Genomic DNA, 26,648 nt, shown 5'->3' with positions numbered 1-26,648 from the left:
CCTTAGTTCAGCCATCCGTTAAATATAAAATGAAAATATTGAGATGGGATCCTATATTCTTTTATTTTTAAAATACATTGACGAATATGTGAAATGGAACCTTTTTGAATCTTAGCCATTTAATTATAATTTATAATTTTTTTGAAATGGAACTTTTTTGAATCTTAGCCATTTAATTATAATTTATAATTTTTTTTAAAGAAAATGCTTCTTTTCTTTTCAAAAAAAAAATGTCAAATCATACTTTTTTTTCAAAATATATTATATTCTTATATTATGATTATTAATTACTTAATAACACATTTTAAAGTATCATCGATAAATATCAATCAATATCAATACTAATATATAAAATTCATGGAAAATGCATGATTCTATGGCGAGTTGGGTTGCTTTTTCCTACTCTCGGGAGTGGTTTTCGTTTTGTCCAACGTTTGGGCGCACAAAACGACGTCTTTTTGGTTGTACTTTTTTTTTTGGCATCGTCTTTTGCACTCACGCATGGATCCATCATTTGGGATGTTGTGCGCCAACCCCAAGGCGTCTTTCACGTACTCTGCAATTCATGCTTCCTCTCTCTTCGATTCTCTCATCTCTCTTTGATTCAGTGTATGTATCTAAAATCGGGGTGTACTTTTTCCTCTATAATGGGAGAATATCGAAGAGAAGTGAAAATGAATTTGAGTAGTCGTTTCTGAAATTTCTCTTCTTCTGAGTGATGGGTGAGGGCTCCCGATTCTCCCACACTTCTCACATCACCGAGATCAACATCTCCAACTTATTTAGGAGATCGTATGTCTATGTGATGGCAGCTTGGAAATCCTTATAATTTTCAGCGGGTGGATTTGACAGTAGATGGCGGTTGCCCATGTGAGTGGTGGTTTTGGTGGTTCGATTGCAACCAAAAGGAGTCTTTGTCCTTCTCAGGCTCTCGATGCCTATTTCGTTTATGCTTCTTCTTCTTTTATGGGTATGCAAACTCTCTTTTTTCTTCATATTGATTTTCTACCTATTTGCGTTGTTGAATATGTTTCCTCTGTTGTGGATTATTGTGTTTATCGAGATCATGCATTCTCATCTGATTGAAGTAATTGATATAATAGTGAAATAGATTGTATGGGTGTCTTTGTTTTTGTGTGATCTTCATTGTTTGGGTGCTGGCTATTGGGGGTTTTTAGCGATTTTTCGGTTAACTCTTCTCATTTCTACAGTTCAAAGCTCCAGCTGAAGCTTATATCATTATTTTTGGGAACCCACCTACTTTCTTTTTCGTGGTGGTTAGGGGCTTTAATTTGCCAAGAATCCAGGTTCCATAACTATCCTCTTGCCATTTCACTCACTTTTCTACTGTTTATTGTGCCTGGAGGGCAACGGATATGTTGCTGCTTTTTGTGGTTTCTTTTTGGTTTTCGCTATGAATACTCAAAGGTAATCTCATAGGTTTATCTCTCTGGGTGTTGTTTTCTCATCCTTGAATTCCTCCTCTTTAGACGACTAGTCTGCACTACTAAGGCGGAGCAGCCCAAGTCTCTCTCTGTTTTTTATCATCAGAGTTCCAGGTTTTGTTTTAAAAAAAATTAATAAAGAAAGTTGTATTCTTTTGTATGTTTATTGATTAGTGATTAGTGTACAGAGCTTCAAAGGATGAGTAAGTGGATGTGCAATGAGAGGAGGAGCACCAGCGGCATGATCATCGCTGTCTAAGAGGAGGATAGGAGAAGCATGAGCAAAATGGCGTCGATGGTGACTTCAGTTAGTTACGGTTCAAAGAAGGAGTTGTATTCTAGCCTTTGCGAGAAGTCTCTCCTCATAGACGGTGGGCAAAGGTAACATCTGCTCTCAATTTTTGAATCATGAAATTAGAATTTGTGTGACAGCAAATGAATGAATAATTTGTCTCCACTAATAGCCATTTCGGGATTTTTTTTATTCTTTTTTATTCTATGATTTCTTTCTATATATATGAAGAGATATGGTATGATTGATAAGAAATTGAATGTATTTTTGAGGGGAAGTGGATGTGTGTGCTTGCTCTAACTTCTGAAATCATTTTTGATTTTGTTCTAAATTTTTGTTTGATTTTAGCGGTTCTATTGAGATTTAAGATATGTGTAATACATGCTAAAATATGTCATATATTTTGCACTGCTAGGGCACTTTACAGTAAAAAGTGATGTATACAACCTTGGAGCGGTGTTGCTAAAGCTACTTACTGACAGGAAATGCATGCATGGATAAATCGAGACCAAATAACAAGCGAGTATATGCTTCACTTGGTTTTCTTTTACAAATATGCTTAAACTATGAATAAGGGAGAAGTTTTCAAATGGCCCCTGTACTTTGATGAAAGGATCATTTTGATCCATGAACTTCATTTAGGATTAATGTAGCCCCTCAACTTCCAATAAGGTTGTCCATTAGCCCCTGAGCCCATTTTCTGTCAATTTTTGCTTATGTGACAGCTTTTTGCTGCTAGTTAACTGACATGTAAATTTCAGGCTGGCTAACATGGATTATAGGTGATGTGGACCAATAAGTATATGACACTTGTAAAATATTGTGAAATTCAAACATAACCCCTCAAAACTTGGTCATGGGGTCAATTTACCCCTTGTAGTTACGAAAATAGTTAAATATAGCCCTTATACTTTGTTATAACATATAAAATTACTCCATAAAAGGGTTCTACTTTCGTATTCACAACACAAAGCAATAGTCAATTGATCCAAACAGTAACAAAAACAATCCATAACACATTAAACATAACCAATCCATAACAAATCCATAACATTTCCATATTACAAATCCAAAAAGTTTTAACAATCCACAATCCATGTCTTGTCCTTGTACCAGCCAACAAGGTAACCTAGTATCCTCTCCAAGTTTATCCATCTTGGCCCTGGTTTCTCAACTTTGCAGTCCCACGAGTAATCACCCTTGACATTGAGGTTCCAGGCTAAAAAAAATTCAAAAAGTGAGTGGGTTAGCTAGAATTAATAATGATAATTAAAGTCAATTTTATGTACATATACTTACATTGAGAACTAAACTACCAGTGTCAGGATTGATGTAAATTCCAAGTCCTTGTAGATGTATTATCTTCCTTGGCTTACTTTTAGCCCTGCATTCATCATGATATGGGCTCCTATATTTTACTGTAATAGGGATGTTACTTAAGCCACTAGCTTTTGTATATGTACTTGCTCTAGTCAAAGGTGGAATGAATGCAGTGTTTGCATATGTAGTGGCTCTAGTAAGAGGTGTGATAGCTGTGTTGCTTGATGTAGTGGCTCTAGTGAGAGGTGGGATAGTTACAATGCTTGATGCAGTGGCTTTAGTCAGAGGTGGATTGGTTGTGTTTCTTACAGCTGTGGCTCTAGTCAGAGGTGGATTGGCTGTGTTTCTTGCAGTGGTGGCTCTAGTCATTGGTGGATTGGTTGTGTTTCTTGTACCAGTGGCTCTAGTCATTGGTGGGATAGCTGCAATGCTTGATGTGTTGCTTGAACCAGTTGCTACACTACATATTATGGGTGTATAGCTTAAGCCACTCCTTCCAGTGCACTTATTGTTTCTAGCATTATGTCCTTAAACCTTTGCATACCTGAAAAATCATGATCCTTCCTTCTCTAGTCATCTTATTTTTCATCATAACCTCATGATGCTCTCCTTTTCTCTTCTTTGGTCTCCCTGGCAAACTCTTTATTTTGGGTGAAAAGACACGATCATGCATGCTTTTGGGTCACATGTTCTCTCCACGAATTGGTTGAAGTGGTACTTGATATGCCATCAAGTAAGTGTTGGTCTTATACCATGAATCTATGTAGTAGTCCTCCACTTTCCCCTAGTGTCATGAATAGCTTGAATGGCATGTGTGCATGGGAGGCCATACAATTCCCATGCTCCACAGAAGCAAACATTCTGCCTCAGTTTCCATGAATTGACCCCTATTTTAATCCTTCTCTGTATTGACCCCTATTTTAATCCTTCTTTGAATGCCATGTATTTATTTTAATATTTCTCTGAATTAGTGGCCGCCTATAATCATGTTTTCATGTATTGACCCCTATTTTTTTGTCCCTAATCCTTTTCATCTGTGACCTCCTAATGTCTTCAAGCATTGAAATAATGGATTTTCTCATTGCTTCAACAATAGTACCATTGAATGCTTCACACAGATTGTTGTCAGTTGAATCATATTTGGAGTTTGAACTAAAGTAAGCCCTACACCAATATTTAGGATCAACTAGTATTAAGTCTTTTGTTGCATCTAAATGAATCTTTTACAGTTTTGTGAGGTTCATTTGAAAGTCAGCTTTGTTTGAGGACTTTACTAGCTTCTAGAATAGACTCCTCAAATGTCTGTCACTAGACATAGTAATGCCTGTAACAGAATCTATGTTTAGAATTGAGCCATAACTCAGCAACTGCATTAACTAGGCCCTTCTGTCTATCACTGATAATAGTCCATCCCTCCCCATCAATAGTGAGTAAGTCATCCGTCAACAAATCGATAAACCTAAGTCCATGTACCTGTGTTTTCAACCAATACCACAGTCCATGCCATTAGGAACATTTGGTTGTTCTTATCCCTCCTAATTGCTGTTAGCAATTCACCCTTAACTAATCCTTTTAAAAAGCATCGATCGATCCCAAAACTAGGTCTACAACTAGCCAAAACGCCCTCCTTATAACTTCTAAAACAACAATAAAACCTTTGAAAACAGGTGGATCATTCTCATTCTTCCTAGTTGTTAGAACAGACATACTAAACCCAGGGTTGGACACTAGTAGTTCTTCAATGTAGTCCCTAAGTTGTTCATACTCCTTCAGACAATTACCGACCAAATCTGCCAAGACCACCTTCTTACATTGCTGCACAGTAACATCTAACTTCAATTTTTCCTACATCATTGGTTTTAGATTCCTTGACTTAATGTCAGGATAAACTACAATTAACCTATAGAATCTCTTAGTCAAGTACTTAGTTGGCAATCTCTTTAGTTCCCTTTTTGGTTCACAAGTGTGTTCACTAAAGTAGGTTTTAACCTAGAAACTACTAATATCGTTGTTGTAAGAAGTAAAAATCAGTCAAGGACAATCATCATAACCCACACATTTGTATCTACATCTACCAGGCTCATTTCTACCTAGACATATATCATGCCTACTTGTGATAGCATAGGTGTTCACTGCATCTGTAAATTCCTCATTTGTATTGAATAGCATGCCAAGTTCAAAGTTAGGGATACCTCAATGTTGTCTGTAGACTGGAAAACTCATTTCTTTAGACACTGTAATCGTATCACCTCCACTCTCAGTTTGAAGATTCAATTCCTCACATTTGAATCATCATCCTCACTCTCATGCAATAGAGCAACATTCCTCCAAATTCTTTTCTCACAAGCGCTAATGACTTCTTCATCTCCCTCTGATGAATTGTCCTCAGGGAGTAAATCTTTCACAATCTCGGTACTACTATCATTTGTATCACCTTCGCCTCGCTATCTAACATCGATCTTCAAAGAGGGTGAGATGCATTTCAGAGGTTGGTTGAGGCGTTGTATTGTTGCTGTCTTGATCATTGTAATTTGGTTGAAAATGGAATTTTTGTTTCGAAGAAAAGATGTGTGATGTGTTTGAGATTTTTTTGTTTTGTTTTGTAATTTGTTTTGTTTTTGGTTTATAGCATAGATTGTAAAGGACGTTTCACGATCAATGTTCACCATGGTGGATTTTTCATCAATGATGATAACAAATATGTTGATGGTACAATAACTATTTTGAGCAACGTGTCTATGGAAATATGGTCTAAAGAATGCTACAATCGTCATCTCAGACATTACCTATGCATTGATGTTGAGAGTGTGTCTTAGATACTTGAGTACTTCGTCATTGTTCACTAATGGTTTATTAGAAGTAAAGATGAGAAAGATTTTACGAAAATGGGCATTACTAGTGTTATGAAAATAAATGTCGATTTGTATGTTTCTCACTTGGTTGTTGATTTGTCATTGTCTAGTGGTCAATACAATGATTGATCAACATCTGAAGTACATGTTCTTACTTAGTTAACCTTATCCATTGCTAATTGCTGTTTTTATATCATTTTTTAATTAATATATTATTGTGTGTTTTTGTGGATTTGATTGATGGATGGTGTTCCAATTTGGATACATGGTTTCCCTAATATAGAGACAACATATGTGTTTTGATATCCCTTATATTCATAGACGGATTTTAAAAATAAAAAATATACTTTTTGTTTGTGTCTATTGATTTCCTCATCGTTGTTTTTTAAAAACTTTAAGAACAACCTCATCAGTATCAATATCATGTTATATTTGTTTTACTTAGAAGAAATTTTGTGAACTTTCTATGACCAAACCATCCTTTAAAAAGGATTCCTAGACACAACATTTATTTTTCACCTCTTTCGTTCTCAAAATTTGTTTGTAGAAATTCAGATTCTTTAAACGGACAAACTAAGCTGAAGAAAATGGACAAGCATGCCCTTTACAACCAATGCTACCACTTATTCTTTTGATATTTCAATGTTGAATCAAAATATGGCTTCTTTGAACCTATTCAGGAAAGGGGCTCATTTGACTCTGTTGAAATTGACTGATTCTAGATAAGTCTACCACCCTAACTTCTGGTTCTTCTTTGTAAAACTGTATGTGGAAAGCTTTCTCCATCTCTGTCCAAGTATGAATGGAATTAGCAAGTAACTTTATTTACTAGGAGAAAGTTATACCAAGAGGAAATTTTTAAATAGTTTGAGCTTGTAGTGTTCTTCCGAGCCTATTTCTCCACACTGGATGGTGAAATAGGCTATTTGCTCCATAGTTGACTGAGCATATTTCCCTTAAAAAAGAGAAAAGTTGGAGGTAGGAACCCTCTGGGTAGTGGAATACGATTGACGGGCTCTATTAAAGGCTTACGGTACACGAGTCTCCCCTAAGCGCTTAGGACCCAACATGTCTTAGACAATGTTCATAACTTGATCCCTGTTTACCACCTACTGAGGTTGATGTTGGATCACCTATAGTGGACGCTAAGGTTGTTGATAACCATACTGACCCTGCCCCTCGAGCTCATTCTGAGGATAAGGCTAGTAATGTTGCTATTATGGCTAGATATAGGATTCTCTTCATTGCTCTACTAGAGATAAAACTTGAGGAAGCCTTTGGTTGACATCGTTCACTTCCCTTTACTCATTTGGTCTTGCTCCAAAAGGAGAAATTATACTTTCAATGATAGGTGTAGTAATTAAAGGTGGTAAAGAGGTAAAATCAGAAGACGTCACTTGAAAACCTCTTTCTTGCGCTCTAAAATTCTGAACGGTTTATGTAGGAGCTAAAGGAATAATTAGAGAAATGAGATTGTTCACAACAGAGTAGCCATTACTACTATTGGGATATGATGTCGAGTGGCTGACCTTCAACATGGTAGCTAGCTCTTTCAGAAAATCTTGTAAAGGATGAGGTGGAGCTGGTTGTTGAATGGTTTGAATAGGCTGTTGTGGAGCTAGAGATGAATTCAGAACTTGTTGTTAGCCTTGCATTGATTGAAGAACTTGCTAGAATTTTTGAGAATTACATAAAATACAAATTAGATTGTGTATGGATGATACTTATCTAGGGATAAGTGTTGTAACATGGCAATAGGACTATCAAAAAATAATAATAGTGAGATGAGACAAAATAGAAGATTTGAAAGTGTGGGAAAGGCAGGGGAAGAGGAAAGAGAATGGATCAATCAAAAGGATGAGATTAGGGAAAAAAAATAATCACAAATAAAAAAAGAAAGTCGAGCACCGTGCACAAGTGTAAAGGTGGATAGCATTATTTTAGGAGATCAAACCAAAGATTTTTTGTGGAGGAAAATAACAAAAGATAATTTGGTAACCATTAGAAGAAAATACTAGGGAATGATTGTTATATCTGAAAAAGAGAAAAACTACAGTTAAAACAAGGTATGTAGGACAAGTGTCACTTGAAGAATAAATAAGGACAAAAGAGAAGATTAGGTATGTTGTGTATAAGGGGAGAAGATATGTAGAGAATTGATTTGAATGGTGCATGGTAGACACGTGGCGTACCAAGAGGATGGAGAAATGAAAATAAAAAGGGGGGAGAGACAAAGGGGTGTAGTCGCACACCAACAAAAGAAAAACCAAGAGAAAAAAATGTAAAGAGGGGAGGAGAGAAGCGTAAGGAAGGAAGAAAGGAGAGAATGAGAACTACCCAAAAAGGTCACTGGTTAGCAAGGCTTTGTCAAGAGTAAGAATAATATCAAGGTACCAGTAACAAGATAAGTAACTGGGATGATTTAGTTGAGTTAATTGAAGTCTTATGGACAGATTCCTAATGAAAGTTTGATATTGTGTGCTAGGAAGATACAAGAACAAGGAGTAGTGACAGTGTTCGAAAAATGTAAAATGGAGGTAATGATTTATATAGAAAACTTGTCTTCTAGATTTGGAGAATGCTATTGTGTGCTGCATAGCGAAGATTCGTTGTTGCCTGTTCAATTGCAATGTGAATGTGTAGTATTAAGTAGCAGTTGGTGTTAAGGTAGATTTAGTACATGCATGTAATAATTGGGTAAAAGAAATGATTTGGTGTCATGAAAGTGTTGATCGAGAAATGAAAATATAAGAACCAGGGATGTGTGGCACTTGAATCATGAAATGGTACATAAACTTGATACTATCTTGTTGTCCCATGCATTAACAATCATTGTTCATGACAAAATTAGGTGATTGGATTAAATGACCACTTGCATGTTGATTTATAGAAGTAAGGGTGTGGTTTTGACATGCATGTAATAATCTACAAGTTTTCATATCACTAACCCCAGAACAAAACACTAACCCCAGAACAAACAAGAACGAAAGATGAAGATTTTATGGAGACCAACTTAAGTGGAGCTAGACAAAATGTACACACAAATGTATACATAACTATGCGGCAATCGAAACACGATTAAAAATGTAGGAGGTGTGATATTTTGATGCATGATTAAAATTTGAGAAAATTGGAAAATGGATAATATTGATGTATTAGTCTATAGGAAGTAATAAGTATAATGAAGTGTTTTCAATTGGTACTAAAGAAAATAATTGGTTAGGAACCGAGGACGTCAATCCGAGTCTTGTTTATGATAAGAGGAAAGGAAAAGGCCCTGCTCAAACTTGAATTATCAGTCAAGGTGAGGGTTGTCGTGGCTACAACATTTAAATATTTTTATGTAATATGAAACATACTTCAAGTACCTATTTGATATGATAAATTTATTATTTTGCATGATATATGAAGCGCTGTGAGATTGAACAGGTTACATGAAAGTTTTTGTCATGTTTATGGGATAATTGAATTTTGATTTATGGTGGATAAAAGTCTGTGATTTTTATTATAAGATGTAACTACAAGAAATTTTGATCCATGTGTTTTAAGAAAAATAACATTTTGAGGAAATATGTACTTAAGTGCACAAAAGTTAGACATATTTGTTTGATAAATTTTCAAGATTGAGAATCAATTATGATTTTTTTAAAGATATTTGCATGCAGGGTTTTATTCCAGGGTTCAAGCAAATTATGAACTTTAAAAATAAAACAAATATATGATGATTTACGAAGTGATTACGAATCAACCATAAATGGAAATTGTTTAATGATTTCCACGAAAGGAGAATTGCTACCTGAGGTGAAAGCATTGATTTATTTATTAACATGAATTTGTGAATTTTATTTGAGAAATGCGTTTTCAAAATTTCATATGTTGTATTTCTTGCTACTTAGTATTTGTCGGATATATTGCATGCCTGTGCACATGGCCACCCCTACCTTGTCCCGATTGTGGGTTTTGCAACTAGTCCCAAGGAGCGACTAGGGTGGTGTGGTTGAAGCGGCTATACTTCCACACCCTTGAAATAAATGTTACCACGATCTTTCCGACGGGAGAGCATACCGATGGAATTCTCATGTACCAATCGGATTGACGAATTCGAAAAAACTTATACTTGGGAGTACAAGAACAAGTTGTACAAATGGAAATGTCAGACAAGGAATGCCTTTGGTTTAACTTGCATGTTTTTAAAAAAAATTATATTTTCTGTTATAAAGAATATTTGTCGCTATTCTTACCCAATTTTTCTTTTCGTAAAGTTGCATTCTTGGACATTTGTACCTAAATGAATGATATTAACTAAGAGATTAGTATTTCATGAATGTCAATTTTCTTTTCTTTTTTTTTTATGATTGTAATTTGTTCTATGATTAGCTTGGCTAACCCTCCTACATGTTTTCGATACATGTAGATACTCAAGAGCGCTAAGTGAAGGGTTTAAGGCTTAATAAGATTCAAGGTCTTATAATAAATCTAGAATCTCTTGAATAATTGTATGGGCAAATGTATTGGAATTGTACGTATTTGTATTGTGACAGATGTGTGGATTATAAAGTTATTCTGAAATGTTGAAGTATAAAGATTATAATCCGATAGTTAAGGCTTACAGTATGCTATTCGTATGGACCCGATTAATTGGGAATGCACAGATAGTTACCGTGCCATGTAACTACCCTTGGTGAAGAATTTAGGGTGTTACATTTGTTGGTATTGGTGCCTAGGTTTGAGGCTTAGCTTAGGCATGGGACGAAGCCTAGTTAAGGATAACGGCTTAGGCTTGAATTTAATAATTAAGTATGAAATTGTTATGTGATTGAATTTAACGAGAGATAGAATATTTGGTGTATTTAGTACGATATTAATATAATTTTTTTTAATTGTAGATGAATCCTTGGTAGAGGACAGTGTTTCTATCCAAGGTGAAGATGTCAGAGGAGGTGACCTGGGTACTAGGGTATGGTTACCTAGTGTACACAATCCGGGTGGAAGAGACGACGTACCTGTAGCTTCAAGTGTTGCTACCTGATGGTGCCTCCACCGATCCTGTACCTTTGTTAAAGGTACAAGTAAACATACTGGATAGAGTTGATTTGATGAAGGAGATGGCAGTTGAGGAGATGTTAAGGAAGGTGAAAAACGGGGTCATTGCCAAATAAGTGATTACAATATGCATAGGATGGTGGCTTTCAAACATCGTGGAATGTATGAAAGCGCGTGCTTTACAAGCTAAATCAACATGATAGCTGCAGATGCTTGAAAAGTAAATGATTGGGACAAAAATTAGTTGATTGGAGTCATGCTAATTGATGGCACCAAAAATATGTTGGGCCTAATGGGCTTAGAGCATGTGCAAGGCCCATGGTGCAGCCTATTATGATTTGGATTGTTACGGCCTATAAGCCTATTTTGTTGATAAAGAGAGGCCCAATTGATGAGTATAACTGCCCAAGCAAAGTTGTGTTGGAAGTGGTCATCAAAAGGTGGAAGAAATTGTGGCAATTACAATAAGGTGATCCACGTGGCAGCACATGAGAGAAATGAAGGAAGTTGTTACGGCAAGGTGGTATTAACTTCCAACTGACAGAACATGGAGCAAATCAAGGATAACTGCAGTAAGATCATGGTTTCATGGAGATTTTCGTGCAAAAGAGAAAAATTATAAAAGCTGGTAGATAGACAGAACAAAAACACACACAATCAGACAGACAGACAAATAAACAAAAAACTCAAGCCCAAAGGCACTTTGAAGCTTCCGAGCATTCTAGCATTCTAATTACTTTCAAAATCCTTGTCAATTTCGAGCAAATATCATGTTGTTCATTCCAAATTCCTTTGTATTATTCCTTATCAAGTTTCAATGCCAACCATCGTTGTGTAAATTATTCTTGGTGTTTATTTATTCTTCTTTATTCCAATCTCAACAAAGTGTACTTCAGTGGAGCTGGGGAACCTAGAACTATTGAGGTCCCAAGATAGTTCGTTCAATCGTCTAGATAGAAGTCTTATTTACCTTCGGTGCATTTCATTCAAATTAGTATAGGAAACTATAAGCCTTGGCACACCTGCAATTCATCACCACCTTGGACCACTTTTTTGTGACAATAACCTTTTTTGGGATGCCCGATGGGACAGGAGAAGAAGAAACTGAATACCACCATGGCACCGCGCACTCGCTTGTCAGGAAAAGAGCCAATCGCTGGGGAGAATCCGTAGGAGGAAAACCCACTGGTAGAGATGGAAGATGCTGCCAATGATGGTAACACTGAAGAAAAACAAGAGCTCATTGAACAACCAGCTGGCTTATCTGATGAAGCCGCCATTTTGTTTGAACATTTGGTCAAAACTATCAAAAATCTAGAGGTACACTCTAACCAAACAATTGAAGGTGCCATGAAGCAGGTTGAGCGAAAGTTGGAGCAGAAGTTGGAAGATATGATTATGGGGGGCAATTCCCATCACAGAAAGGAACAAACTACCAGGCGGATGGTGGTTACAGCCAGTACACTCCTCCTCCAATGCGCTCTCCATCTGGTAATGGTTAGAATTTCAAGCCTGTTGCATATTGAAATACTAATCATATGAACAATCCAACTGCCTATGCAACCACTGAACCTGCTGGACCAGGAGGCAACATCGTTGTAAGGATGGGTGCTGCTGGTAGGGTTCAACCTATTATACCACCACAAATACCACCTGTTGATCTAGAGACTCTCAGACAGTTAGTTCAAGAGTTATATGGCCACGACCTTAGATAGGTTGGTCGGCAAGAGTATCACAAACCTTATCTAGCTGTTGTGGATAGGGAGAATCCTTATCCACGAGGATTTAGAGTACCTGATTTCACTTTATTCTCTAGAGAAAAAGGGATGTCCACCGTGGAGCATATCAGTCATTTCACTGTGCAATGTGGTGAATTGGCGAACAATGATAACTTTGACAATCTTCATCTCAGGTTGTTTTCAAACTCTTTAACAAGAGCTGCTTTTACTTGGTATTCCACCTTACCAAGAAATTCCATCAACACATGGTGGGAGATGGAACGGTCATTTCATACTCAGTTTTTTAGAGCTAAACTAGAGGTGTCTGTGGCTAAGCTATCCAGATTGGTGCAGAAGGCAGGATAAACAACCGATGTCGCATCTATCTACCTGAGTCAGAATTTGTCAAAATGGCCCAGCGAGGATTGGACATTAAATTGCATGAAAAGTTCCAAGGTACAAAATTTTATGACTTTTATAAGATGGCAGCAAAGGTTGAGAAGTATGAAGAATTACTGAAAGAAGAGAGTAGGAGAAAGAAGTCTTCCATGGGAACCTACTACCAGGAGATGGAGATGGCTGCTGCGGAGGTGACTTCAGAAAAGAAAGTGTGGGTTTGCCCTGCATTATCCAAACCAAAAGCAACTGAGCCAGCAAAGAAACAGTCCACTAATGGTAAATCAATTACACCTTTGATGTGGCCAAAAAGGATGAGATTTTTGACTTTCTATGGCAGGAAAAGTTTGTTACATTTCCAGCTGGACACAAAATACCATCTCAAGAGGGTACAAAAGGGAAAGAATACTGCAAATACCATGACCTATGGTCTCATACTACCAACAATTGTTGGACTCTGAAGAACATGATTCAAGAGAAAATAAACAAGGGTGTCCTGCGATTTTCTGATAAGGAGTCAATGCTAGTAGATGAAGATCCATTTCCTCCAGTGGCAACCACCATGCATGTAATTGATGTACATCTTCGTGACTACCTGAGCTTAAAAGGAAATTGAATGAGAGATCTCAGCTATAGGAACCAAAAGCTCATACTTCTCAAAATTCTCAGGTTTATAAGGAGAAAAAGGCACATAAACCACGCTATGTGCGATCACCAACCAGCACCATTACCAATAGATGGCAGTTGGTGAAACATAAGAAGTTTCCAGCACCTTTAACCAGAACTCAATAGAGGAGAAAGCATAGGCAATATGCTACCTATATGAGGAGTCACTACAAACCTCTAGTGATTCAACACAGGAGCTGGACATGGGTTCTCAAAGAAAAGAAGTAGGAGGACAACCATCAAGTAAAAAAGGATCAATCGCCTACAAAGGAGTTCATGGTGGGAGCAATTTAGGTACCATATGAATGTTCTACCACTACTTTAGTTTTGCCAACCACTTGGCAGGCCAAGAAACACATAAAAGAAAATCATATGTCAAAGTTCGATTAAAAGAGAAAGGTGATCAACCTTTCAACTTAGTGACGGTGCAGATTGTGGGTGAAGAAACTCTCATCTTGGAGAAACCTTCATTCCAAATGTCGCAACATATCAAGCCATTATATGTTAGGGCACAGATGAATGGCAGGCCGATTGTTAGAGTATTGGAGGACAACAGTTCTGCAGTCGGCCAAATACCAAGCTCTATTAGGAAGAGATTGGATTCACTCCAATTGGTGCATCCCATCTTCAATGCATAAGCTCCTGGTGTGTTAGAAAGGAAATGATATAGAAATCATTTGGGCAGACAACTAGCCATTCAGAACTACATCAGACCAAGTGGAAGCTTGTTACTACCATGCCTAATATGGACCAATTCAGTTCGAAACCAAGAAAGAAGAGGAGCAAACAAATGCAAGACAATTATTGCAATCAACAGTCATTGTTCCGTATAGGCCGAGGGGATTAGAGCCAATTATTGAATAAGTCCCATGATAAGGTCGAAAGACGAAGAGAAGATAGTGGCGACTGTAATAAATAAGATCGTAGTACAAGCTGACAGAATTATAACAGAAGAAATTAATGAGAAAGAAATGATAGTAGAAGAAGATGGTTGTTTGACCATGAATCAAGAAGAAGAGTTGAACTGGAATAATTTGAAGGTAGCGCCGGCCAAGTTAGATGATTTGAAAGCCGAAACCCAAGATCCCTTAGAAGAAGTGAACTTGGGGGGGCAAGAAGAGGCTATAATCACTTACATAAGTTCCATCTTAGATCCATCTATCAAGGTAAAACTAACATCTTTACTTCACAAGTTTCGTGATTGTTTTGCTTAGGATTACTAAGAAATGCCAGGGTTGAATAGAAAGGTGGTAGAACATCAGCTGCCCATCAAGCCAGGGTACAAACCATACCAGCAACCATCTAGAAGAATGTCTTTAGAAGTGGAGTTACGTGTCAAAGAAGAAATAAAGAAGTTGGTTAAGGTCGGCTTCATACGACCAACCAGGTATGCTGAATGACAATCAAATATTGTACCGGTAGTTAAGAAAAATGGCAAAATTCATATTTGTGTTGATTTCATGATTTAAACACTGCTACACCTAAAGATGTGTATGTTATGCCAATTGCTAATATGCTGATAGATAGCGTGTCTCAACAAGAGCTCCTATCTATGACGGATAGTTATTCTGGATACAATCAGATATTTATTGCAGAAGAAGATGTTTCAAAAATGGCATTTAGATGTCCAGGAGCATTAGGTACCTATGAGTGGGTAATGATGCCCTTTGGCTTAAAAAATGTCGGACCCACCTACCAACGGGCAATGAATGGTATTTTTCATGGAATGATAGGCAAGAAACTAGAAGTTTATATTGATGATATCATTATTAAGTTAGTCAAAGCCAATGACCACATGGCCGATCTCAAATTTCCATTTGAAAGGATGAGGCACTACCAACTAAAGCTCAATCCATTGAAATGCGCATTTAGAGTTAAAACTGGAAACTTTCTGGGGTTTTTGGTTCATCAGATAGGCATGGAGGTTGACCAAAACAAAGCTAAAGTCATATGCCAAGCTCAACCATCGAAGAACAAACAACAGCTCCAAAGCTTCCTTGGTCAGGTAAATTACCTTAGAAAATTTATTTCTAATCTTGCAGGCAAGACCAAGGTCTTCTCAGAGCTATTGAAGTTAAAGAAAGAGGATGCATTTAGATGGGAGCCAAAACATGAAGAGACCTTTCAAACCATCAAGGCCTACCTAGGCAAACCTCTAGTTCTCCTGCCACCCAACAGGCACAAACCATAGAAGTTGTATATATCAGCTACTGATGATTCCATTGGGTGCTTACTGGCCCAGGATGATGATGTTGGAAGAGAAAGGGTAGTCTACTACCTAAGTAGATTGCTGACAGATACTGAAGGGTGATATTCCGTGATGGAGAAGCTCTGCCTTGCATTATATTTTGCAAGTACTAAGTTGAGACACTACTTGTTTCAAACTAAGGGGTACGTGATCTCAAAAATTGATTTGATCAAGCACATACTGACCAAGCCATTGCTGACAAGAAGGATAGATCGATGGTCATTGGCCTTGACAAAATTCAACCTCAAATGGAGACCACAACAGGCAGTCAAAGGGCAAGCACTTGCTGATCGCCCATGCCTGGAAATTTTGGAGACCTTACAAGGCATGATAGAAGTGCACACTACACCAACCTTTGAAGATGAAAGTGAATGGGTGCAAAAGTTTGACTGGTCTAGCACTGAGATGGCTGCTGGAGCTGGGGTAGTCATTCAATCCCCAAGAGGTACAAAAATTACCTTAGCTTTTAATTTGGATTTTGATTGCACTAACAACCAGGCAAAATATAAAGCATTGATCATTGGCTTGGAGATCTTGCTTGAACTAAAAGCCAAAAATATTCCGGTGGTTGGAGATTCTCAATTGGTGCTAAAACAACTGGCTGAAGAATACAAATGTGCTAATTTTACATTGGCTCCATACTACAGTACAACCTTGCAATTGCTTGATGACTTCTAGGAGGTGAAGTTGAAGTACATTCTACGAGATCAAAATCATGAGGCCAATGGATTGGCCCAACTAGCTTTTGGCCTAATGCTTCCAAAAGTTTAGTGTATCAAATCATTACGGTAGAAAGGCGATCTTATCCATCTATCAGAGAGAGGCATGTTATTTCAATGCGTAGCTCTTGACGATCAGATGAAAGATTGGAGGAGAGATATCATTAACCATCTGACATATCCCAATGATCCAGAGTCCAGAAAGGTGAAAGTGTTGGCACAGAGTTACGTAATGATCGAGGGTGAACTCTTTAGAAAAGGAGCTGATGGTTTGTTACTTCGCTGCCCTAGTTTTATTGAAAGTATGAAAATAATGCAACAGGTACACGAAGGTATCTGTGGCGCACATCAAGCCGGTCCAAAGATGAGATGGTTGATTAGAAGACAAGGCTATTATTGGCCAACCATCCTGAAAGATTGCATTAAATATGGAAAAGGCTGTCAATAATGCCAAAAATTTGGCAACATTCAAAAAGCACCAGCAGCAGATCTGTAACCTATCATTAAACCATGGCCATTCAGAGGGTGGGCACTTGATATCATAGGAAAGATCTTTCCAGCTTCATCTTAGGGACATCACTTTATCTTGGTGGCTACCAACTATTTCACAAAGTGGGTAGAGGCAATACACCTGAAAAAGGTCGAACAGGCAGAGGTGGTAGATTTCTTCAAAGAACAACTTATGTTCAGATTTGGCATCCTAGAAACCATCACAACTGACCAGGGGATAATGTTTACTGGAGGGGAGGTCAAAGCATTTCTGGAAGATTATAGAGTCAAATTGCTCACATCTATTCCACACTATGCTCAGGCAAATGGGCAGGCAGAGGCTTCAAATAAGGTGATCATCTTTATCTTGCAGAAAACTATCGAAGATGATCCCCAAGCATGGCATAGGATATTACCAGAGACATTATGGGCCTACCGTATATCCAAGAGAACAAACACTACAACCAACCCTTTTACTCTCACTTATGGGCATGATGCAGTACTACCTATGGAGCTGGTGGTCCCATCTTTGAGGATCATGAAGCAACATGATCTATCTGTTGAAGAGTATTCAGAAGCTATGAACATGGAGCTGGAACAGTTGGATGAAAGCAGGATGGAGGATTTGAACAGGATGATAGTCCAAAAGAATAAGATAACAAAGGCCTACAACAAGAAAGTGAAGAAAAAAGGGTTCCATGAAGGCCAAATGGTGTGGAAGGTGATCCTACCACCAGGAATCAAGGATAGAGAGTTGGGCAAATGGTCTCCAAACTGGGAAGGACCCTTCAAGGTCCACAAAATTCTCAAAGGCAATACATATTGACTGGCAGACCTAAATGGTCAGCCACATAAGAGATTTATCAATGGAAAATACTCAAAGCCATATTTCTCAAGCATTTGGAAATCTACATCTGTAATGATATAAAGAATGTAAAAGCAGGCTTTTTAGCCGTCACTATGGGCTGACCTTAGTGGTCATATATTATGAATAAAAATATTAGATGACCACAAGCCACATAAAAGAAAGTGCAAATAAATGGTTAGCAATTATAAAAAGAAAATTGCCAAAATTAAGGCCAAATAGTGGCCAAAATCAAGTACCAGCTGAATAAAAGAAGCCAATACAGATGGCAGTAAAATTGTTTTCAAGGAACCAACTTGTAACACCCCTCCTTCACCCGAGGTGGTTATACGACACGGTAGCTATCCACACGTTTCCATCCATTTGGGTCCACAATATTTAATAAACTTCCAAGTCTTTTAGTTACATCACCAAGATAAATTGAACACCACTACTTAGATTATACCTTACAATTTATTGAAAGTAAAATCTAGCATAAATATGTTTAATAAGAAATTCCACTTGAAGGGGTTGTTGAAATAAAAAAGTGCTGGCCAAAAATATTTTCCTTGGTCTTGGATGAAAAATCCATATCGGAGTGAGTTTTGATGTCTTTGATGATTTGGAAAAGAGGCTATTTGGATAGGAACATTGGAATGGGTTTTGATGGTTTTGGTGAAGAGATTTTTAGGAACTTGGTTGATGCACCAAAAAGGCCCACAATCAATGAAAAAGATTCAATTCAAGCCTTACTCACAATTATGTTCTTCATGAGAAAAGAAAGAATCCATTTAAGGCCCATCGGACGGGCCAAATATCTTTAAACCCCCCTTTGGGTCCTTAAATAAATTCTCCTAATCCCTAAAAACATATTTGTTTTCCGGGTCCACGAAATCCAAATGTTTTGGATGAATGCCAATGGAACCCCAATATCTTGAAGGCTCCTTGGTATTTAAACAAAACATAAAGGTTCCATAAGTTAATCTTGGTGTGTTTATTAAGGTGAGACGGCTTGGATTAATTCTAATGACTAACGCGTTGCATTCATTTTCATTGCATTCAAACAATTCTAGCATACATCTAAGCATCATGGCATAGTGTGAGAAATCAAAGTCCTAAGCATGCATTCTAATGCAATCATTATTCACAAAAATCATTTTCTAATGTCTATATGCTTCTAGCACCCTAAAATATCATGTATGCACTTTTCACTATTTTTACTACACTATTACAAAGGTTACACTTTACAATTATATACAAACTAAAAATAATAAAAAAAAAACATATACAAATATAATACAAATATAACCCATGAAGGTCAATGCTCAAATCCAACCCAATTCCTCCATGTATGTCTTTTAGCCCAAGTCCTCTAAATTGCTTCTTGGCCCAAGTGGTATCACTCGACCGAAGTCCAACAAGCAAACACAAAAAAAATGGGGTCAAATGGATATCCAAACATAATATCAAACCAAGCCCATATTTAAAGATTCACATACACCTCAATTTCTTTATGCATCATATCGTGAAACAGAGTGACCATGGCTCGCTGATAAGTAGCTCCCGCATTTTTTAGACCAAATGGCATGACTTTGTAACAAAAGATACCCCATAAAGTGATGAAAGTAGTTTTCTCTTGATCTTCCGGTGCCATATTGATCTGATTATATCCTGAGAATCCATCCATGAAGGAGAACGCAAAATGTTTAGCCGTGTTGTCTACCAGTATGTCAATTTGGGGTAAAGGAAAGTCATCCTTCGGGCTTGCCCGATTAAGATCCCTATAATCCATGCACATCCGAACCTTACCATCCTTCTTTGGGACTGGTACGATATTTGCAACCCATTCAGGGTATTTTGCCACAGCAAGGAATCCTGCATCAAACTGCTTTTTTACTTCATCTCTAATCTTTAAAAGCATCTCCGGCTTCAATCTCCTCAACTTTTGCTTCACTGGCAGACAATCTGGTTTTAATGGCAATCTATGGACCACTATGTTCGTATCAAGTCCTGGCATATCCTGATATGACCATGCAAAAACATCCTGGTATTCATGCAGTAAATCTATCAATCTTTTTCTATCTCCTCCTTCAAAAGTTGCACCAATCCTAACCTCCTTTTTCTGATCTTCAGTTCCCAAGTTAACAACCTCAGTAATTTCTTTGTGTGGCTGAATTATCTTTTCTTCTTGATTAACTTGTCTCAACATTTCTGGCGATATCTCAAATTCATCCTTAGTGTCAGAGTCAGATTCAACATTGTTAATGGGTGCCCCAAAATCTGGTTCATTAGGTTCATCTTCTTCATTATCATCAATTTCAGTTCTGTTAAAATGGAATGTGTGAAATTTGGAGTGATAGATGAAATGAAGTGAATAGATGTGAGAATTGTGAACAAAGATTTTTATTTATGATAAGCATAGCAGAATCATCTGAAACATGAGAACATGCAACGGCCATACTATGTGAATTCATCAAAAGATAAAGTAAAGACATGCTCATTACAAAAATCCAATCAGTGGCCGTGAGCTGGACCACAGATTATAGTGCATATGGAGATTACTCTTGAAGGCTGTTGATAGAGACTGGCAATTCGAAACTGGTCCAGTTGTTGAGCTCAAAACCTGGAGGCCGAGGGACAACATAATAAGACTTAGTAGCAAAGTTCTGATCCTCCTCTATAATAGCGACATGAAAATCTTCAAACTGCTCACACAGCTCTCCAAAATTTGCCCCAGTTCGACTCTTTTCAACTTGATCAACCGGAAGAGTAAGGATCAATTTCCCTGGAATTGCCTCTGCATTGAGCGGATTGACCTTTTCCAAGAAATCTCCAAACACGAAACTATCATAAAGCCAGGGGATTGACTTTTTCGGGACATCCAGCTCTCGACCTTCAAAACGAGGGATTCGCTTTGCCTGTTTATCAGCCTGGCCTTGTATCCTATCAGCTCTACTTGGCTTATACCCAAGCCCCCAACGCTCAACCTGTTTCAATACCGTTATCGGCTTCTTTATCCCCTGTTCCTCTTTGCCTAAACCTCCTCCTGGTCGGAATCCCATCTTCAACATAATTCTTCCAATAAACTTAGCCACTTTTGACAAACGGGGCTACACCAAAAGCTGCTCTTCCTTCACAAAACTAGCAGTAGCAATCTCAAAGGACTGGAATGAGCTTTCAATTCCCTGCAGGGGCGCGTCAATATGGAGTGAGTTTGAGACACTAGCCACCATCCATTCTGACTGGCCCTTAACAATGTAAACTCTTCCTCCGTGAGCAAATTTGAGATTCTGATGTAAAGATGATGGTACTGCACCAGCAGTATGGATCCACGGCCTCCCTAACAAGCAACTGTAAGTAGGCGATATATCCATCACCATAAAAGGCACATTGAAGGTCACATTTGCAATTTCCAGTGGGACCTCGATCTCCCCCATTATCTCCTTCCTGGTTCCATCAAAGGCTTTAGCTACTACTAGTACTTGCTTCAAATATGATCTATCAATTGGCAATCTATCAAAAGTTTCCTTTGGCAGGATATTCAACGACGATCCATTGTCAATCAAAATACTCGCCACCTCAAAACCCCTACACATGGCAGAAATATGCAACGCCTTGTTATGGCCCATCCCTTCATCTGGAATCTCTTCTTCAGTGAATGATAACAAGTGAGTTGCGAGCACATTTCTGACGATCCCGTCAAAAGATTCTATCGGTATCTTTTCTGGCACATAGGCCTGATTCAGCATTTTCAACAACACTTTACAGTGTGGCTTCGAACTCATGATTAATTCTAGGATGGAAATCTTTGCTGGGGTCTTTTTTAGCTGGTCTACAATCATATATTCACTTTGACGGACAATCTTTAGAAACTCCTGAATTTCTCCATCAGTCACTGTTTTCTTAATTTCTTCATATATAATCTGATCTTTTTTCAAATCTTTCAAATTCTCTTCTGCTCCTACAACGTCCTTTCCCTTCCTTTTCCTTTCAGCTTCCGCATCTGACACTGGGTCACCTGACTCCTCTCGAGAATAAACCCGTCCAGTTCGGGTTATCCTACTCACTCTTGAGATGTTATCTACAGCAACCTCGGGACCACTTTTCTCATATACCCACGGAACAGCCTTATCACTCACGTAAGTAGGCTTTGAAGGAAGTGGACTTTTTACAGTCGGTTGATCCTCTAAAAAGTACTGCAAGACAATTGGCTTTGCCCGTCCACCAGGCCTTGGCCCCTTATAAAATTCATCCCCGATAACATTGACTGCACTTGAGCATCCTGACTTTACCCCAAATACTACTTTCTTACTATCAATCAAATCTTGCACCCTTGCTTGAAATTGAAAACAACTCTCCAGAGAATGTCCTTGAATGCCTTTGTGAAATTCACAAGTCTTCAATTCATCATAGTCATCATATTTCAATCCGGGAATGGTTACAGTGATCCCGAGCACCTTTTCTCAAAACAAAAATCTTTTTAGCCAAGTCGGGAATGGCTCCAAATGATCCCGAGCACCATAGCCAAGCCAAGAATGGCTTCAAATGATCCCGAGCACCATAGCCAAGCCAGGAATGGCTTCAAATGATCCCGAGCACCATAGCCAAGCCGGGAATGGCTACAGTGATCCCGAGCACAGATATCAGCCAAGCTGGGAATGACTACAGTGATCCCAAGCACTTTTTTCAGCCAAGCCGGGAATGGCTACAGTGATCTCGAGCACAGATTTCAGCCAAGCTGGGAATGGCTACAGTGATCCCAAGCACTTTTTTCAGCCAAGCTGGGAATGGCTACAGTGATCCTGAGCACTTTTCATAGCCAAGCCGGGAGTGGCTACAATGATCCCGAGCACCTTTCCTCATCCTTCCCGTACGAAACTCGGTTAACTACACCTTTGTCTGCCTTTTATTTCATAAAAGACATACAAAGGGGGGCAGCTGTAGTAACCGGTTTCTGTCCGGTCGAAGAGTAATTAATAAAAACAAAAATATACAAAAATGAAAAAATTCAAAATTCAAGAGCCCGTGTCATAGGCCCACATGCTTACACAAAAATTCAAAGCCTATTTCATGGACCCACAAACATACACAAATCCTAAAACCCATTTCTTGGACCATAAGCCCATAAAATTCAAGCTCAAGCCTAATACAACAAAACCCTAGAAAATATCTAGAGAATAAAAATAAATAAATAAATTAAATGGAAAATTAAAAAGTGGAAAAGATCAAAAAGAATCGCTACCTTGGTTAAAAGAAAAGAAAAAGTAAGGGTAAAAAGGACAAATTGAAAGAACTAGGGTTTTAGGAGATGAGGTCTCATTCTCTTAATATGAAAGGGAGAGAGCAATGAAAGAGGAGGGAGCAACCGCATAACAAGGAAAAGGGGGAGGCGGCACAAAGAGCCAAACAAGAGAGAAAAAAAAAAGAAAAAAGGAGGAAATCGGGAGAGGAAAAAGAAGAGGAAAGAAGAGAGAGCAAAGCCGTCGGAAGAGGAGAGAAACAGATAGAAAGGAGCCGCTGCACAAGGAATCTGGATAGAGAAACAGGGCTAGCAGAGGGAGCCGCACAATCAGAGCAAAAGAACATAGTGTAGAAGGAGAGCAAAATAAGGAGAAGGTAATCGACATATTATTTCATTCTATTTTCTTCATTATCTCACTGGTTCCATTTCGGGGTTTTGCTCCCGATTTTGTTTCTTTGAATATTGTGTTGTCTGTTTCTGGTGTACTGCCGGCTTGAATTCTGAACCTTATGCTGTATATGGTTTAATTCCTCTGAAAGATACATGATTCCATCCCTGCATATTTTCAGTTTTGAAATGAGCTTTTTTTGCTTTCACTTTCCATACTAGAATCGGTATTGAAATAGTTTGCATTCGGTTTTGCTTGAATGGAGATGTTGGTTTTATTTAGATCCGTTTAGATCTTGTTTATTGCTTCGGTAAGTGACTGTATTCGGTTTGAAGGTTTGTGTGTTGCTATGAGTTATTGAAATGATTAAGAAGTTCTAAATGATTCACAAGTCTGAGTTGAAGCCAGTTTGTATTTGGTTTGGTTCACAAGTCTGAGGCTGTCTATGTTCTTGATGGTAACATTAATCTTGCATTTAGGATTGTACTCATGGTTTTGTGTTAATATGTTTACGGCTTGACGATTGTCCTTGGATTTATCTTACTTGGTGAATCAATTTAGGATCTGATTGTTTTTGACATTAATCTTGGCGTATTTTATGGTTCTTTGCTTAATAATGTTGTTCGTGCAAACTTGATATGGAAGCCCCTCTCCTTTCCTTAGCTAATTTTGTTTGGATAATTATCTTGAAACTTCGAAATAAATTATTATGAAATGTGTGTTTGATTTAATTTGAATCTTGATGTACATATGAGAATCCCATTTGACCATTTTGTGTTTGTTTGTTGGGCTTGTACCGGGCTTGGGACCATTTGGGCCGGAGGACATACTTAGAAGATTTGGACCGGATTTGAGCAATGGGCCCCATGGGCAATATTCCAATTGTTGTATAATATTTGTATTTCTCATTTTATATTTGTCATGCATAATTGTAAAGTGTAAGCCTTGTAATAGTGTAGAAAAATAGTGGATGTAAAATAAAAAATGCATACATGATATTCTAGGATGCTAGAAGCATATAGAAATTAGGAATTTATTTTATGAATGATGATTGCATTAGAATGCTTGCTTAGGACTTTGATTTTTCACATTATGCCATGATGCTTAGATGTATGCTAGGATTATTTGAATGCCATGAAAATAAATGCAACGCGTTAGTCATTAGAATTAGTCCAAGCCGTCTCACTTTAATAAATACACCAAGACTAAATTATGGAACCCTTATGTTTTGTTTAAATACCAAGGAGCCTTCAAGATATTGGGGTTCCATTGGCATTCATCCAAAACATTTGGATTTCGTGGACCCGGAAAGCAAATATGTTTTTAGGGATTAGGAGAATTTATTTAAGGACCCAAAGGGGGGTTTAAAGATATTTGGCCCATCCGATGGGCCTTAAATGGATTCTTTCTTTTCTCATGAAGAACATAATTGTGAGTAAGGCTTAAATTAAACATTTCTCCTTGATTGTGGGTCCTTTTGGTACATCAACCAAGTCCCCAAAAAGTCCCTTTTCCAAAAATATCGAAACCCACTCAAAGTGGAATTTTTCATCCAAACTAAGCAAAACAAACTTCTTTGGCCAAGCCGGGAATGACCCCAATGATCCCGTGCATACCTCTTTTCAAATCATCCAAATCCACTCCAAGTGGAATTTTTATTCATCTTTGGCCAAGCCAGGAATGGCCCCAATGATCCCGTGCACACCCTTTTTTTCAAATTCCAAATCCACTCCAAGTGGAATTTTATTCATCTTTGGCCAAGCCGGAAATGGCACCAATGATCCCGTGCACCCTCTTTTCAAATCATCCAAATCCACTCCAAGTGGAATTTTTATTCATCTTTGGCCAAGCCGGGAATGACCGCAGTGATCCCGTGCACCTTTTTTCTTTAAACCACTCCAAGTGGAATTTTTATTCATCTTTGGCCAAGCCGGGAATGGCCGCAGTGATCCCGTGCACCTTTTTTCTTTAAACCACTCCAAGTGGATTTTTCATTACATTCACAATGAGATTTACAAAAACAAATTAGAGCCAAATAGGAAAACATTCAAAGGTAACCGTTTTTGGGAGTTGTGGGGTGCCTAACACCTTCCCCATGCTCAATAGACCCCCTTGCCCATTTTTCTCGTAGACCAAAACGATGTCCAATTGCGTCCTAAAAATCAATTGGTGGCGACTTCATTGTTTTTCATGCCGGTTGCTTTAGCTGGAGCTGTAGTACCCGGTTTTCGTCCGGCCCAAAAAAATAGAAAAATAGAAAAATAAAAAAATATAATAATAATAATAATTCAAAAGCCCGTTCAGAGGCCCACATGCTTACAGAAAAATTCAAAGCCTATTTCATGGATCCACAAACATACACAAATCCTAAGACCCATTTCTTGGACCATAAGCTCGTGGATTCATAAACTCAAAATTTAAAGCCCAATTTTTAAGATCAAAAACAAAACCCTAGAAAATATCTAGAGAATAAAAATAAATAAATTAAATGGAAAATTAAAAGTGGAAAAGACCAAAAAGAATAGCCACCTTGGTTAAAAGGAAAGAAAAAATAAGGACAAAAGGGACAAATTGAAAGAACTAGGGTTTTAGGAGAGAGAGGGTCTCATTCTCTCTTAATATAAAAGGAAGGCAGCATTCTTTGAGAAAAGGAAGCAACCGCACAAGGAAAGGGAGAAAAGAAACAAAAAGAGAGAAAGGAGAAAGGGAGTAGCCGCACAAGTGGGAAAGAAAAAGTCAAGAGAGAAATAAACAGATGGAGATCGCTGAGGAAGTGAAGAAGGAAAACAAGAGAAGAACCATAAGAGGATTTAATTCTTTTGAGTGCTATTTCTCAGCAAGGGTAATACTCTATACGCATTTCTGTATCTATGTTTTCTCTGATTCATAATCTGCCTTTCTCTAATTTGTTTTCTTTGGTTCCTTTGATTTCCTTTGTTTTTCCTGGTTTCTTGATCTTTCGGGGTCATATGCCTCTTGTTCTACA

The 26,648-nt window shown here is 37.9% G+C and overlaps 1 protein-coding gene across 1 annotated transcript; it reads left to right on the top strand.

Moving 5' to 3' along the window:
• The first annotated feature begins 16,307 nt into the window (after nt 1-16,307).
• LOC119980723 lies at nt 16,308-17,772 on the top strand. The gene is made up of 3 exons (XM_038823518.1): nt 16,308-16,403; nt 17,271-17,687; nt 17,755-17,772. The coding sequence occupies exons 1-3, from the start codon at nt 16,308-16,310 to the stop codon at nt 17,770-17,772; spliced, it is 531 nt and encodes a 176-aa protein (XP_038679446.1).
• The last annotated feature ends 8,876 nt before the right edge of the window (nt 17,773-26,648 follow it).

The sequence above is a fragment of the Tripterygium wilfordii genome, chromosome 16, assembly GCF_013401445.1.
Source record: "Tripterygium wilfordii isolate XIE 37 chromosome 16, ASM1340144v1, whole genome shotgun sequence".
NCBI classification, from domain to species: Eukaryota; Viridiplantae; Streptophyta; class Magnoliopsida; order Celastrales; family Celastraceae; genus Tripterygium; species Tripterygium wilfordii.
Note: the sequence above shows the minus strand (reverse complement) of the source record. Positions and strands in the feature narration are given on the sequence as shown.

Bases quoted from the DNA above. Each gene is read 5' to 3' on its own strand.
- LOC119980723 (XM_038823518.1), top strand. From the start codon at position 16,308: ATGATAGAAGTGCACACTACACCAACCTTTGAAGATGAAAGTGAATGG. The intron at 16,404-17,270 runs GTAGTCATTCAA...GCTTCATCTTAG, and splicing joins AGATGGCTGCTGGAGCTGGG to GGACATCACTTTATCTTGGT.